At 37.4% G+C, this 16115-nt stretch overlaps 1 protein-coding gene across 1 annotated transcript in view; it reads left to right on the forward strand.

The window, feature by feature from the left end:
- Positions 1-426: 426 nt before the first annotated feature.
- TAF1A (TATA-box binding protein associated factor, RNA polymerase I subunit A) overlaps positions 427-16115 on the forward strand; it is a gene marked incomplete at both ends in the record, with an annotated part of 38132 nt that continues 22443 nt past the window's right edge. The window contains 5 exons of the mRNA XM_080698705.1: positions 427-547; positions 3487-3656; positions 7487-7600; positions 9718-9916; positions 15033-15163. Coding sequence (XP_080554831.1) covers positions 427-547; positions 3487-3656; positions 7487-7600; positions 9718-9916; positions 15033-15163 — 735 coding nt within the window. The remainder of the gene's footprint in view (positions 548-3486; positions 3657-7486; positions 7601-9717; positions 9917-15032; positions 15164-16115) is intronic.

The following is a 16115-nucleotide window of genomic DNA, read 5'->3' on the forward strand; positions in this document are numbered from 1 at the left end:
CATATGTATAATATATAGTAGGCAACTGAACTACATCTCCACCCCAAGATTAAATCATGTGTAGGCCAGATATATAGTAATAGCTTCATTAATACTGGTTACTACTAATGTCCTTCTTATACTCATTATATAGTTTTGCTGTTTCTTCTTCTAGACTTGAGGTTTTTTTAAATTAAGAGGCAGTATCTTATCTCTGCATGTGCTTGAGACATAGTAGTTTAGTCTTTTTTTTAACAAATCATTTATTTTGACTGTTGCTTACATAATTAAATCCTTCATTTTTTACTTTCAAAGAGCTGCCAGAGACAATGGATTTTGATGGTCAAGCAATATTTAAATGAAAAGATGGACTTTTTCTGTACAACTCAGAAGTCTGTGAAGTAGGATGCACCAAAAGTAATCGATACTTTCAGTTTGGAATAGATAATGAGTGATTTCAGTGAAGAATTCCTAAGGCCTGTGACGGAGCATGCAGAGGAGGACACGGCTCTGCACTCTGGTACAGGAATGCATTTTCCCTGGCTTCAAAAGCATATAGACACTGTAGGTAAGTGAAGAAGAAATTATATAGAACCATTTTAACTTTAATACAATGAGGTAGTAAAATCCAATATTAGTACAAAATGAATAAACAAGCTACTTAAATTTTTAAGAAAGGGGTATGTGAGGATTTGTTTTTTCGGGCTGTAAGCAAAAAGAGAACCATAGTATTTTTTTTTTTTTTTGGTGGTACTGGGGTTCCTGGAAGTCCTTCTACCTCCAGGCTATACTCCCAGACCTATTTTTAGATTTTTGTTTGGAAACAGGGTCTCTCCTAAGCCAGCGCGCGCGGCTAGCTTCGAACCTGCGCGATCCTCCTGTCTCTGCCTCCCAAGCACGGGGATTACAAGCGTGCGCCACCGCCCGGCGAACCATAGTAATTTTTAAAAAAATCCTTTGCCGCTGGGCGTGGTGGTGCATGCTTGTAATCCCCAGGCTTGGGAGGCGGAGACTGAAGGATTGCGCTAGTTCGAAGCCAGCCGCGCTGGTTTACGAGACCCTGTTTCCAAATAAAAAAAATATAAAAATAGGTCTGGGAGTGTAGCCCGGAGGTAGAAGGGCTTCTAGGAACCCCAGTACCACCAAAAACAAAACAAAACAAAACGAAACAAAAACAACTTTTGCCTTTGGACGTAAGTGTTAAAAAATTTCTTGGTTGAGACATGATTCTAATTAGTATTTTTACACAGCTGATCAAAATAATATAAAAGTTTGCTTAAATTTTAAGAATGCAAAGTAAATTTCAGTCTACTTTTAATAATAAAATATATAGGGTTATCATTTTTTTCCAATTCATATACCTGTGTAACTTTTTAGTATTTTTAGAATGAGAAAACATCTTACATGAATTCTATTTTTAATAATAAAATAGTAAAATTCTCAGTTTAGTAGTAAACTGAGAAACTTTAGGCACATCGCGAAGTAGATGGCAATGAATAGAGTTTATCAATTTTTTGACTTGTGAATTATTAATGAAAACTACAAAATATCCTGTTAAAATTATTAGGTCATTCTGTAGTTTTGGTAAATAAAGAATTTAGAATCACCTGATTTGAAAAAGAAGATGTTAGAATCATTCAGTTTTTTCACTAGGTGTGGTGACGCATGCTTGTAATTTTAGTACTGCTGAGACAGGAGGATCACAGTTTCTCCGCCCAACCTCAGGTACTTAGGCCCTTTGCAACTTAGTGAGACCTTGTTTCAAAATAAAGAATGAAAAATAGGGCTGGGGGTGTAGCTTGGAGGTAGAATGACCCAGGGTTCAATTCTCAGTACTCAAAAAAAAAATTATCACTTTTTTCTTTTTTTTTTTTTTTTTGTGGTACTGGGGGTGGAACCCAGGGGTCTCCTACTTCCGAGCTATACTTCAAACCAATTTTCTATTTTATTTGGAAACAGAGTCTCACTAAGTTGCTGAGAGCCTCACTAAGTAGCTGAGGCTGGCTTCAAATTTACAGTCCTCCTGTCTCAGCCTCCCAAGTATTGGGATCATAAGCGTGCACCACCTTTGAAGCCTAGACTATAGACAAAGCACTGAAGAAAATTCATTTTAGGAAAGAGCATACAAGGAAGTAGGAAATCTGGAATTTGATTATTTAAAAATTTTGATTATTTGTATGACCCCTGTTGGTCTTTGTGTGCTTGCAGGGAAAGGTACACAGCTGCAAGACTGCTGGCCTAAAGGGATCTGGTTGTTGGGTGGAAAGGGAATAACAGAATACAGTGTAACCACTCACTCATATAATGGAGCTGAAACTAAGTCCAAATATGCTTAACATGGGAATTTCCAGTACTTTATCCTGAATACAAATGTTAATGTCTACAGCTGTTTTAATTTCATTTGTATTTAATATTATTGAATTACTGGGTCCTTGGTCCTTAAAAATCAAAAGCCCCACTGTGCCCAGTGGTACATGTCTAAAGTACAGCTACTTGGGAGGCTCAGGCAGGAGGACTGAAAGTTAGAGACTAGCCTGGGTAACTTAGTAAAACCCTGTCTTAAAATAAATTAAAAAAGCCGGGCGTGGTGGCGCATGCTTGTAATCCCTGTGCTTGGGAGGCAGAGACAAGAGGATCACACAGGTTTGAAGCCAGCCTCACTGGCTTAAGATTAAGAGACCCTGTTTCCAAATAAAAATATAAAATAGGTCTGGGAGTGTAACCCGGAGGTAGAAGGGTTTCTAGGAACCCCAGTACCACCAAAAAAAAAAAAAAAAAAAAAAAAAAATTAGAAACTTGTGGGTGTAGTGTAGTGATAGAGTGCCCCATGTTCAATCCCCATTCTTACACAAACAAACAACAACAAAAAAAACCCCACAAAACAAAACAACAATAACAACAAAAAAAACTCCTAGAGTTTTCAGAATATTGGTATATAAGAAAGACTATTCTTACATAGGAGATCCTGTTAATTCTTACTCATTGTAAATACCAGGGCCTTTGTTTTTGAGAACCTTGTTGATTCTTCCCAAATTATCGAATACAGGGATGATTAAATGAGATTCGAAGGATATGATGACTTGGTGGCTCAAGAATATAAATTTAGACTTTTTGTATTTGCTAAAAAACAATACAGTGTGGAAGGGGTTGTCCAAGCAAAGCTGGTTTGATACTGAGACTATCCTACTTGCAAAAATTTGTGCTTGCCATATGTGGTGGCGCATGCTTATAATCCCAGTACTTAGGAGGCTAAGACAGGTGATTGCAGGTTCTTGGTCTTAGTGAGACCCTGTTTCAAAATAATAAAAAATAGGGCTGATGTTGTAGCTCAGGGGTAGAATGCCCCAGGGTTCAATCCTTGGTGCTGCAAAAAAAACCCCACAAAGAACAACAACAACAACAACAACAACAGCAACAACAAACCTTGTGCTTATACCAGTTAGTTTTTTTGCATAGTTAAATTGAAGCCTCTATGGGTAAAAACTCTTTTGTCTTTCATCTTTATAGTGACTGGAGGGAAAAAGAAGAAAGATTTTGCTCAGACAACAAATGCTTGTTTAAATTTTATCCAAGAAGCTCTGCTTAAGCACCAGTGGCAGCAAGCTGCAGAATACATGCACAGTTATTTGCAGACCTTGGAAGATTTGGACAGCTACAAAAGGCAGGCTGCACCTGAGGTAAAGTGAGTCTGTTGAAAATAGCCCATTCTTAGCAGTTTCTTTTAGCTCTATACACAGTCGCTTTTGTGGGATCTCCAGCTGACTTCACTAAAAGCTAGTAAAAGTAATTTTGGGTGGAGAGTTTATATCAGGACGTTTTTATTACATACCACTTTTACCCATTTAAGAAGACTAAAATAGCCAGGTGTGGTGGCGCGCGCTTGTAATCCCAGCATTCAGGAGGCTGAGATGAAGGATTGTGGTTCATGGACAGCCTCAGCTACTTATTGAGGCCCTCTGCAACTCAGTGAGACCCGGTTTCAAAATAAAGAACAAAAAATAGGGCAGGGGGTGTAGCTCGGAGGTTGAATGCCCCTGGGTTCCATCACCAGATCCACAAAAAAAAAAAAAAAAAAAAAAAAAAGACTAAAATAGTGCGAACTCTGAATTCTCTGATTCACCAGTCTTCATTCATTCTAGTGATTCTTCCATCTTTCTTTGTGCTATTATTTTTCCTTCTCTATGTTTTCCATCGTCATACAACAAACATTTTAATTATTCTGTTTTAAGATGATCTTTTGATTCCTGGTATCACAGACTACATTTGTTTGTTAGTCTTTCTCAGCAAAACTCCTTGAGAGAGTTGTTCTTCAACCAGTGTAATTATTTTTTTTAATTTTCATTGCTGGGGATTGAACCGAGGGGCATTTTATCTCCAAGCTACACCCTCAGACCTATTTTTTATTCTCTACTTTGAAACAGTGCCTCACTAAGTGGGGGGGGGGGGTCTCACTAAGTAGCTGACGCTGGTAGCAAACCTGTGATCCTCCTCTTTCAGCCTCTCAAGTACTGGGCTTAAAACCATGTACCACCATTTGTGGCTCAGTGTCATCTTTTTTTTTTTTTTTTTTTGTGGCACTGGGGTTTCAACCCAGGGGCACTCTACCTCTGAGCTACAGCTCCAGCCTTATTTTTTTTTTTTTTTATTCTTTATTTTGAAATGGTCCCACTGAGTTGCACAGAGCCTCACTAAGTAGCTGAGGCTGTTCCTGGACCGCGATCCTTCTGTTTCAGCCTCCCAAATACTGGGATTACAAGCTTGTGCCACCACACCCAGTTTAATTCTTTATTTTGAAACAGGATCTCACTAAGTTGCAGAGGGCCTGACTCCATAGCTGAGGTTGGCTGTGAACTTGCGATCCTCCTGTCTCGGGCTCCCGAGTACTGGAATTTCAAGTGTGCACCACCACACCTGTCTTCAGTGTAATCTTTTTAAATTGTTGCTATATTTTAATGGTTTTATTGAGGAATCGCTAGCATACCATATAATTCACCCAATTTAATATTATGCAGTTTAATATTCTAGATATTTTCAGAATTGTGCAACCATTACCACAGTCTAAATTTAGGATTTTTGTTCTTCACAAAAAGAAACCCTGTACTTTTATGAAGTCTGTCCTCATTTCTTCCCCCAATTGCTAATCCTTGGAAGCCACTAATCTATAACTTTCTATGGTGGGATGGCTTTCTGTGAATGTTTCTTTCATTCATAATGTTTTCAAGGCATGTATTAGTATTCATTTTTATTTTATTGGCAAATAATAGTTTTTATATGTATATACCACATTTTATATATCCATTCATCAGTTCTTAGACTGTTTGGTTTTTATAAATAATGCTTCTGTGAGCCAGGCATGGTGGCATATACCTATAATCCTAGTACTTGGAAGGCTGGGACAGGAGGATTACACATTCGAGGTAAGCTTCAGCAACTTAGTGAGACCCTTTTTCTTTTCTTTTTGTTTTTTTGCGGTATTGGGGATGGAACCCAGGGGCACTCTACCTTTGAGCTTATAGCCCCAGCCTTATTTTTTATTCTTTATTTTGAAACAGGGTCTCACGAAGTTGCAGAGGGCCTCACTAAGTAGCTGAGGCGGGCCATGAACCTGTGATCCTCCTGTCTCAGCCTCCCAAGTACTGGGATTACAAGTGTATGCCACCACGCCTAGCTGAGACCCTTTTTCAAAATAAAAAATAAAAAGGGCTGAGGGTGTGGCTCAGAGGTAGACCACTTCTAGGCTCAGTCCTTAGTACCACCCTCTGCAAAAAATATTTCTGAGAACAGTTATGCACAAGTTTTTGTATGGATATTTGTTTTTATTTCTCTTGGGAGTGGAATTATAGATAATATGGTGACCTTGTGTTTAGCTTCTTGAGGAGAAAACTTTTTTATTCCTACCAGCAATATTTGAGGGTTCCATTTTCCCCAAATCCTTGCCAATATTTGTTATTGTTTTTTGAGGTATAGCTATCCTAGTGATTATAAAGTGGTACTCATGGTTAAAATTTCTACTTTCCTAATGACAATTTTAGCAAACCTTTTAAAACATAGGCCAGATCATGTCCCTCCTGTCCTGAAACACTCACTCAGGGTCAAAACCAACATCTTTTAGTTGCCTATAAAGTTCCTGTGTGATGTGCTCACTGTTTTTCATGCGCCTCATCTCTTATTACTCTTCCCAGCCTCACTGGCCTTGCTTTTACTAATGTGGACCTGATTGCCTTCGCCTGGCCTAATTTCTTTTTCTTGGAAAGAACTTTGTTCAGCCATCACTATGGCTACCCTCCTTCATGTCCCCTTTTCTGTGAGATCTGCCTTGAATATTTGAAGTGGCTGCTGCATTTCTCACTCCCCTCATCTGCTTTCACCCTGGCACTCCTCATCTCCATGCCCTTTCCCGTTCTTCCCATAACGCTTGCCAGTTTAGTTATTACTGTTCTTATTGCCTGTCTCTCCAAGGTAGGGATAAAACAGTGCCTGGTTAACACGAGTAATGTTTGTATAGTAAAAGTCAGTTTATCCACAAATAATTTCACATGACTATCTCAGATAGCTTTTACTAATACAGTAACCAGTGTATTAATTAGTTATCTAATGGATACCCCCAAAAAAATCTGAAAGAAGAAAGTTTAATTATTGACTGAAATTTTAGGTTATGAACTAAAATTATATACATCTGTAAATTATTAGAAACAATGGCTTTTTGAAATTCACTTTAATTTTATAGTTGATATTATTAAAGTATATTACAGTGGGATATGACAGGTAGACACTTGCTTCTATGAATAGAGTTCCATTTTCTTTCACCAAAATTTTGGTGATCTGAGGAGAAAGTTTTTTTTTTTATTAAGAGTGTCTGTTTTTGATGAAAATTCTTAAAGTGGTATAAATGTAGAATAAATAATATTGATATCTCAGGAAATATTTAGTCAGTTGCTCTCATTTTGCAGAGGCTAAGGATGCGGCCAAGACCAGTTTATAAGCCAGTATTACCAGAATCTGTGCTTTGACTTATTCTTCCTATACAAATTAAAAATTTTAGCCTGATCTCAGTACGTGGGAGGCTGAGACAGGAGGATTGCAGTTTTATGCCCAGCCTGAGCAATTTGGTGAGGCCCTCTGCAAATTAGTGAGACCTTGTTTCAAAAGAAAAAGTAGTTGGGGGTGTGTAGCTCAGAGGTAGAATTCCTCTGGGTTCAATCCCCGGTACTGAAAAATATTTTAAAAATTGTATTTAATATGTGTCCTAGCTGCCTTTTTGAGACCTTTAGCTTACTAATGGCCTTGTTATCCTTAATCTGGTATTTTAAAATTAATATGAACAGTTGTAAAGATTTTATCAGTTGAGATGTAATTGAGAGTTACTGGGTAAAATATAGTAAAATATGATAGTAGTAGTCTCTAGAGGAAGATTAATTTTATATGATGTAATAAAAAAACCTGAAATGCAGAAATTAGATATGGCAAGTTGGAGTTTTTATTTTAATAGTAATTTCTTCTTTGACAGGTTATTTGGAAGCTTGGAAGTGAAATTCTGTTTTATCACCCCAAAAGCAATGTGGAGACTTTCAATACCTTTGCTGACCGGATGAAAAATATTGGTGTCTTGAATTATTTAAAGGTGAGAGTATAGGCTCTGAGAATTAATATTTGCAGTTTTTTTTTAACCTGTTTAGCCCCATTGTCCTAAGTACAGGACACCTATAAAAACTTAAATTGAACAGCAAATGTACCACTTAGGTTTTTAGGAGTTATGTTCTTTTGAAAAAAGCAATAGGTAAATGATTAGAGCATTTCAAAAAATACATAAAGGATATAAAAGCCCTGGATTGTTTTCTTATCTATTTTAAAGTACCTATGCCAATTTCTTTTAAGTATATGCAAAATTGAAAACATGGGACTGAATAGATTAATTGCTTGTTTTGGTGATAAGGTAGACAAATAGAGAAAAAAGGGTAAGACACCTGGATAAATAAGAGAAACCAAGAGAGCAGTGTTGTAAGAACCATTCACTTCTTGATTTTTAGTTATTTTCTATGTCCTTGGATTGAAAAAAACCTTTCTTTATAGATCTTTGGCTGCCAAAACCAGGTCCTTTAGAGATTGAAGATGTACTTACTTCATGTAGATGATGGGCCAAATTCAAAAATATTTTAAGTTATTTGAACCAGGTTGGAGTTTTTGGTAAACAAGTTTTTCCTTTTGGTAAAAGGGAAAAGTGAAACAAGTCGCAAAGTTGAATATAAAAATGTTTTAATGTTTATAATGTTTGAGTGGGAACTTCTCTTGAAAAAGATTAGGACATTTCCAAAAGGCTGTATCTCTCTCTCTCTCTGTGGTATATTTTTATCTGGAAGAGCACATTCAATAGATTTTTAAGCACTTTGCTTTTTTTGGGCAGAGTATAGCAGCATTTTACCTCTGAGCTATACCCCCAACTGTATTTTATTCTTTTTTGTTTTGAAACAGGGTCTCACTAAGTTGCAGAAGAACTCACTAAGTTGCTGAGGCTGGCCTTGAGCCTGTGATCCTCTTGTCTCAGCCTCCCAAGTACTGAGATTACAGAAGTGTCCCATCACACCCGAAAATATTTTGCTTTTAATTTTTTTCAAGACTATAAAATTTTATTGGAACATAGTCACACTTACTCATTTCCATATTGTCAGTAGCTGTTTTCATATCACAGTGAATTGATAAATTGTGAAAAATAAAGTGTTTGACCTATAATGTCTAAAATATGTACATTCTGGTTCCATTTTTATTTTGCTTTTACTTTTCTTATTTTCCAAATATTCAAATTGTAATTATATGTAACACAACATTCTTAAGAACAGTTTAATAGCATTAGTTACATGCTCAGTGTTTTACCATCATCACTGTTATTTCTAAGTTTCCATCACCCCAAATAGAAATTCCCCATTTCCTCCTCTCCCTAACCCCTGACAACTTCAAGTCTATTTTTTTGTTTCCATGAATTTGCCCATTCTAGATAATTTGTATAAACAGAATTATACATTTCCTTTCCATTTGAAATGAAGCCATTCTTGAACATGTGTTAAAATGTTTCTCTGACTGATTTGACATTTTAAAAATAGTTATATTGTCATTTGCTGTAGTCCAAATTAGACATTAGGTGCTATGGAAAAAACATTAAATCTTTGATGTTCTTCTAAAGGGTTAATAATTGTGTTATGTAACCAGGCATGGTAGTGCACTTGTGTGTACTTGGGAGGCTGATACGGAGGATGGTACAGGTTCAAAGCTAGACTCAGCTACTTAGGCTCTTAGCAACTTAGTGAGACTCTGTTTCCAAATAAAGTATAAAATAGGTTGCGGGTGTAGTCTGGAGGTAGAAGGTCCCTGGATTCCATCCCCAGTACCACAAGAAAAAAAAAATTGTCTTATAGGTGAAACTCAAAAGGTGAATAACTTACCCAGGTTTATTGAGTTGTTAAATGGCATGCAAACAAGGACACTGTCTTGAAGGCCCCTGTATTTATATCTTTTAATGATATCATACTATTTTTTGTTTATATTTATGTAATTTAGCCTTCACATACATAGTGTGGTTTCATGTGTCTTCCTTTGCTGGATTGAAAATGTTGATCAGCTACTGTGTCCTGTCTTTTGTATCCTTATATTAAGAACTTAGTTCAGTATATGTCATTCCCAAGCTTTTTGACTCATGGTCATCTAATGACTTAAGTGACAGTGTGTTCTTTCTTATTATTGGTTTAGATCTCTTTACAGCATGCATTATATCTTGTACATCATGGAATGCTTGAGGATGCAAATAGAAATCTAAGTCAGGCAGAGACATGGAGATACGGTGAAAAATCATCTTCCCAGGAAATATTAATCAACCTTGTTCAGGCCTACAGGGGGCTTCTGCAATATTATACTTGGTCTAAAAAGAAGATGGAATTGTCAAAACTTGGTGAGTGAATACAGGTAAAATTTTTAATGGTGCAGTAGAACTGTACATAATAGTGAGTTCATAGTGATACATTCCTTTGTGCACACCAGTAATCGTCTTTCCTTACCTTGAAGAAACAGAAGGACAGAAGGGTTTCTTTCTTTCTTTTTTTTTTTTTTTGTGGTACTGGGGATGGAACCTTTCTACCTCTGGGCTACTCTCCCAGACCTATTTTATATTTTTTTTATTTGGAAACAGGGTCTCTTAAGCCAGCGAGGCTGACATCGAACCTGCACGATCCTCCTGTTTCCGCCTCCCAAGCGCGGAGATTACAAGCGTGCGCCCCCACGCCCGGTGGCGAAGGGTTTCTAAGGACTCATTTAGTAGCCACTTATTAACTTACCCGGATTCTCCAGAGAAAAGATTCTAATTTTAAATTCTTGATCATCCTTTTTAATGTTTCTGATATCTCAAAAAAAACCTTAAGTCATAAATTAGGTGATTCATTATTAAGTTCATGACAATTTTAGAATCATTGCTTTTTTGTGTGTATTTGTTGGGTACTAGGAATTGAACCCAGGGGTGTTCTACCTCTGAGTTGCATCCCCAGTGCATTTTATATTTTGAAACAGAGCCTCACTAAGTTTCTGAGGGCTTGCCTCAATTGCAGAGGCTGCTCTTAAACCTGTAATCCTCCTGTCTTAGCCTCTCAAGTACTGGGATTACAGGTGTGTGCCATCATGCCTGGAAAATCATTGCTTTTTTTAATTTTGGTACTGGGGATTAGATCTGATCTAGGGGTAGTCTACCTCTGAGCTATACCCTTGGCCTTATTTTTTTATTTTGAAACAGGGTCTTGCTAAGTTTGAGCATGTAAACCTTGAATCTGCCAGTCTCCTGTCTCAGCTGCTTGGTTTCATTGCTGATTTTTTGTGTGGGGAGGTGCTGGCGATGGAACCCATGGACATTCTACTCTGTGCTACTACCCCAGCCCTATTTTTTATTCTTTATTTTGAAACAGGGTCTACTAAGTTGCAGAGAGCCTCACTAAGTAGCTGAGTCTGACCTCGGCCCTGTGATGATCCTGTCTCAGCCTCCCAAGTACTGGGATCACAAATAATTTCACCACCACACCTGGCTTCATTGTTCTTTTTAATGTGATTTTTGTCAGAGACCAACAAAGCTGGATATTAGAGTAGTGAAATCAATTTTATTTAGTAGGATAAGGAGCTAAGTTAATTCTGATTTGTAGAAAGATGTCTCTGTTTTATTTTTTATTTATTTATTTTTGTGGTACTGGGGATGGAACCCAGAGGCTACCTTCAGGCTACACTCCCAGACCTATGTTATTTTTTATTTGGAAACAGGGTGTCACTAAGTTGCTCACTAAGTATTTGAGGCTGGCTTTGAACCTGTGTGATCCTCCTGTCTCAGCCTCTCTAGTACTAGGATTACAAGTGTGTGCCCTCACGCCCAGCTTGTCTCAGTGTTTTAAAGAAAAAGCCAGGAAGGGCAGTGCCTTGAGCAGAGTAAGGGAAGTGAAAAATTACAGATAGTGTGTGGGGTGGTGGCCATGTGAAACCCATTTGGATTTACTACCTGCGGTTGTGGAGATTGGCACCTGTCCTCACACAGAGATTGGGTTTCAGGGATCCTGTCTTCCCATGTTAGCTGGAACATACAAATTCTTTGGGAACTTTGAGGTTTCTTAGGCAATCATTGTAAGGGACCCTAGGGACATCCTAGGAATACAGTTTTGAACTGTTAGAATTATCTTAATGTTTAGCTGGTTGTGGTGGTGTACACCTATAATCCCAGCACTTGGGAGGCTAAGATAGGAGGATTGCAAGTTCCTGGTCAGCCTCAGTTATTTAGTGGGGCCCTCTGCAATTTAGTGAGACCTTGTATCAAAATAAAGAATAAAATACAGGGTGGGGGAGGGGAGTGTAGCTCAGAGGTTCAGTCCCCAGTACTGACAAAAAAGAAATTATCTTAGTGTTTCTTTGATGTTTTCTAGGCAGGCTAAGATTGGGGTCTGGTTCAGAAGAAGCCTCAAGAACTTGGCTAGATTTTGGTCCTGAGAATCTGTGGTGTCACTTTTCCAGAATTTTTTTTTCAGAAGTCATTATTTCATATAATAAATATTTCTTCCTGTGTGTTCAGAATGGAGTTTGTTTCTTAATATTGTTCCTCAGAATAATGTTTAAAGAATAGGGCAAGATAAAAAAAAAAAAAAAAAACTTTGTTTTTCTACAAAGGTTGTAGCACTCAGTTTTCTTGACTTAGTGACCACACCAAAACTTGACCACTCAGTTATCAAACTGAGTTCCTTCTGAACATTTGCAGTGATGATGTTCTCTTCCATTCCCAAATTTGCATTCTTTGGAGGTGTATGATTTTCTGTAATTTTATTTCCCTTGTGTAGTTAATCTCTGTTGCCTTCCTAGGATTAAGACTTTTCTGTTTTCACATCCTTCATTCCAATCTTAGTCTTGGTATTTATCACTTGTATGTGGTAAGTATTATTTATTATCCTTATCTAGTAAGCAATATTTTCTTCCTCTCTAGGCATGTAGATTCACTAACTTCATTTCCCTTCCCTCTTGCTTCTGAAATGCTGTCCTCCTTATGTTAATCTTGTGAGGTCTTTGCATTCTTCTTTTGTATTATACCCTCAGCCCTTCACGGCTCAGTGGACCCTGCTCAGCACCTCATTCATAACACCTTTAACCTCCTGTAGCAGCTGCCTGTTTAGTCTATGTCACTTGACTCTCTAGCTTTTGCTTTTTAATACTGGGAATGGGACCAAGGGAAATTCAACCTCCGAGCTATACCCCCAGCCCTATTTTTTACTCTTTGTTTTGAAACAAGGTCTCACTAAATTGTGGAGAGTCTAAGAGAACCACCATCCTCCTGTCTCAGCCTCTTAAGTACTGGGGTTTCAAGTGTGTGCCACCATGCCCAGCTTTGTTCTGATATTTTTAAGTGTATTTTATGTTGTATCTTCTTTATCTAGACTATGTCACAGGTCTGTTCTATATTACTTTTAACTCTGCCATGATTTCTGGTATAATATTTCTTTTTTTTTTTAAAAAAAGGCTTACCTTATAATTGATTTGATGAATTTTAAAATAATTGTTTACTTCTTACACATAGTTGGGTAGAACTTAACAAATATTTGATGATAAAGCAGCTGGAATATGGCATTTAGGTGATCTTTAACCTTAGATATCTATTTAGTGAAATAAAAAGTTAGGACTAGTTCTTTATGACTGAAATTATAAGAACTTATCATGTGAACTGTGCCTGGGATTTTTTTTTTTTTTTTTGCTAAGGCTCTGTCTTTGTTGGGTTGGATGCACTTGGTGACTGGAAATCTCTTCCTGCACACCCAGTTTGTACTTATGGATCTGTCTTTTTTTTAATAAGTTTTCCTTTTTTTCATATGCTTTCTTACTTGTTTTCCTTGTTACCTCATTTGCAAGACCATATTGATAAATACTTATTTTGTCCCCTGGGAAAAGAATATCAATGCCTTTTTGTTTTGATATATTGTACCTTTGTTAGCTTTTGCTTTTCAAAGACTGAATAACTGTCCTTTTAAGCCTTTGAAAGTATGAAATATAGCAGACGGGAAAAGTGTTTGAAATAAATGTCCTTGCTGTAAGCTGGGTGTGGTGGCACATGCATCTTACTAGCCTAGTTGGGAGGCTAGTAAGACTCTCAGCAACCTAGTGAGAGTGTTTCAGAATAATAAATAAAAAGGGCTGGGGGTTTTGTTGGGAGGTAGAATGCTTCTGTGTTCAGTTCCCACTATCTCAAAAGAACAAGTAAATAAATAAATATAGTGAGCAAAATAAAACACACATCCCTGTAACTACCACCCAGATTAAGGAACATACATTGTCGTCACCTTAACCTAGAAGTTCCCCATGTGTGCTTTCCTGATTGTACTTCCTCCTATTCTATCTCAAGCTTTTATGGGAATCACACTCTTGCCTTTCTTTCTAATCTTTTCACTTACTTATGCAATGATAAACAACAGTGCCACCTCAGGACCAAGCTTTTAATCACATTGGATCTTTGGGGGACAAAATGCTATTTAAACCATTGCAATATATAATATGCTAAACTCTTCTCAGTGGTTACTAATTCATACTCTATTGCTAGTCTGATTAGGGTTTTGTTTTGTCAGTATTTTCCTCAACATTTGCTAATGCAAGAGTTTTCTTTTTTTTCTTTTTTTCTTTTTTTCTTTTTTTGGTGGTTTTGGAACCCTTCTCCCTCCGGGCTATACTCCCAGACCTATTTTATATTTTATTTGGAAACAGGGTCTCTTAAGCCAGTGAGGCTGGCTTCAAACCTGCATGATCCTCCTGTCTCCACCCCCACCCAAGCGTGGGGATTACAAGCGTGCGCCACCACGCCTGGCGAGAGTTTTCATATTGTCATTTGTTGGGTAAAGTGGTCTCAGGTTCTTAAATAATAGCTTTAAGCTAGGCATGGTGGCGCACATCTGTAATCCCAGTATTTAGGAGGCTTAGAAAGAAGGGTCACAAGTTCTAGGCCAGATTCAGCAACTTGGCAAGACCCATTTTTGGGGGATCTGCCTCCCTCCCTTTTTTCCCCCTTTAAAGTTATACTAAAAGTAATTCATTTCAAGTGGGTGGATTTATATGGCATGTGAATTATGTTTCCATTTTCAATAAAGCCATTTGTTAATTTTTGGCACTGGGGATTGAACAGAGGTGTTCTACCTCTGAGCGACACCTCTAGGTCTCTTATAATTCTTTTTATATGTGGCCCAGTTTACTAGTCATTTGTTAATAAGTTTTGCATGTTCGTTCTTAAAAGATCTATAGTTTTCTTGTGTTATCTTTGTCTGCTTTTGTTTAAGCAACCATTGCCTTCTTCCAGATCACAAAGATTTCCAGGTATCAAGGTAACACAAGTTTCATAGAATAAGTTGGGGTGTTTCCTTCTGTTCTTATTTTGGAAAGAATTTGTGAAGAATATATTTCTTTATATGTTTGTTAGAATTTACCAGGGAGCCATAAACACCTGAGCTTTTTGATTACTAATTTAATATAAGTTCTCAATACTGAATGACTTTTAAAAATCTCTTCTCTTTGGGCAGATGAGGATGATTATGCATACAGCACAGCAACCCAGAACATGCTCAGTGAGAGCTGGAAGACATCTGCCAATATTTCTTCCTTGGTTACAATTCCTGGAGTTTGGGATCCTTTTGTAAAGAGTTATGTAGAGGTAAGTAGACTTTTCATAAAACCCTATTAGTTTCATTTTGTCCTAAGCCTATGCAAAGACTGCATGCCTTAATCTTTATTGATCAGAAAGATGGAGAAAATTGTAAAACAAAATAAATAAAAACAATGAGTATATGGTTTCTTTCTTGTTTGAATAATTTTAGTTTACTATTATGTATAACCTGTCATATGTATAACCAAATATCTCTAAAATAAGTAAATATAATTTAAAATGTCAATTCTATATTATTCCTGTTGAACTTAAAAGCAGAGAGGTCTCTTATGCAGAAAGATCTCGTAATTTAGTGGAATATAGGAAAGAAGTTGACAGAAATCTGAAACTAGATTAGAGTAGACAGGATGAAGAATAATGGCTTTTAGACAGTTTATAAAGGTATCCTATCCCTGAGTCATGTTAAGAGGGCCTTGGCACTGGACACTAGGAATAAATTTGAGTACTAAATTGATGAATTGATGGGAACAGAATGAAAAGAGCTCTAATTGTCATGATCGCTTCTGTGGCTGACATTCTGTCAGGCTCTGAGATTGGTTGCATTATATTTTCAGTAGTAGTGTTTCCTGCTTTGAGGGCCCTTCCTTCCTTCCTTCCTTCCTTCCTTCCTTCCTTCCTTCCTTCCTTCCTTCCTTCCTTCTTTTTGTGGGTCTCGGGATGGAACCCAGGGGCATTCAACTTCCAAGCTACACCCCCTGACCTACTATTTTTTTTAATGTTTTATTTTGAAACCAGGTCTCACTGAGTTGCAGAGGGCCTCACTAAGTAGCTGAGGCTGTCTGTGAACTGTGATCCTCCGGTCTCAGCCTCCTGAATGCTGGGATTACAAGCGTGCACCACCACGCCCGGCTGAGGGCTTTTATTTCTTATTGGAACAGTTCTTATGTTGAAGTTTACTACATTTTCCAGTAACAAAATATAAGGAAAAAAGGGGAACCCA

Source organism: Muscardinus avellanarius (assembly GCF_963383645.1).
Source record: "Muscardinus avellanarius genome assembly, chromosome: 7".
In the NCBI taxonomy this organism is placed as follows: domain Eukaryota; kingdom Metazoa; phylum Chordata; class Mammalia; order Rodentia; family Gliridae; genus Muscardinus; species Muscardinus avellanarius.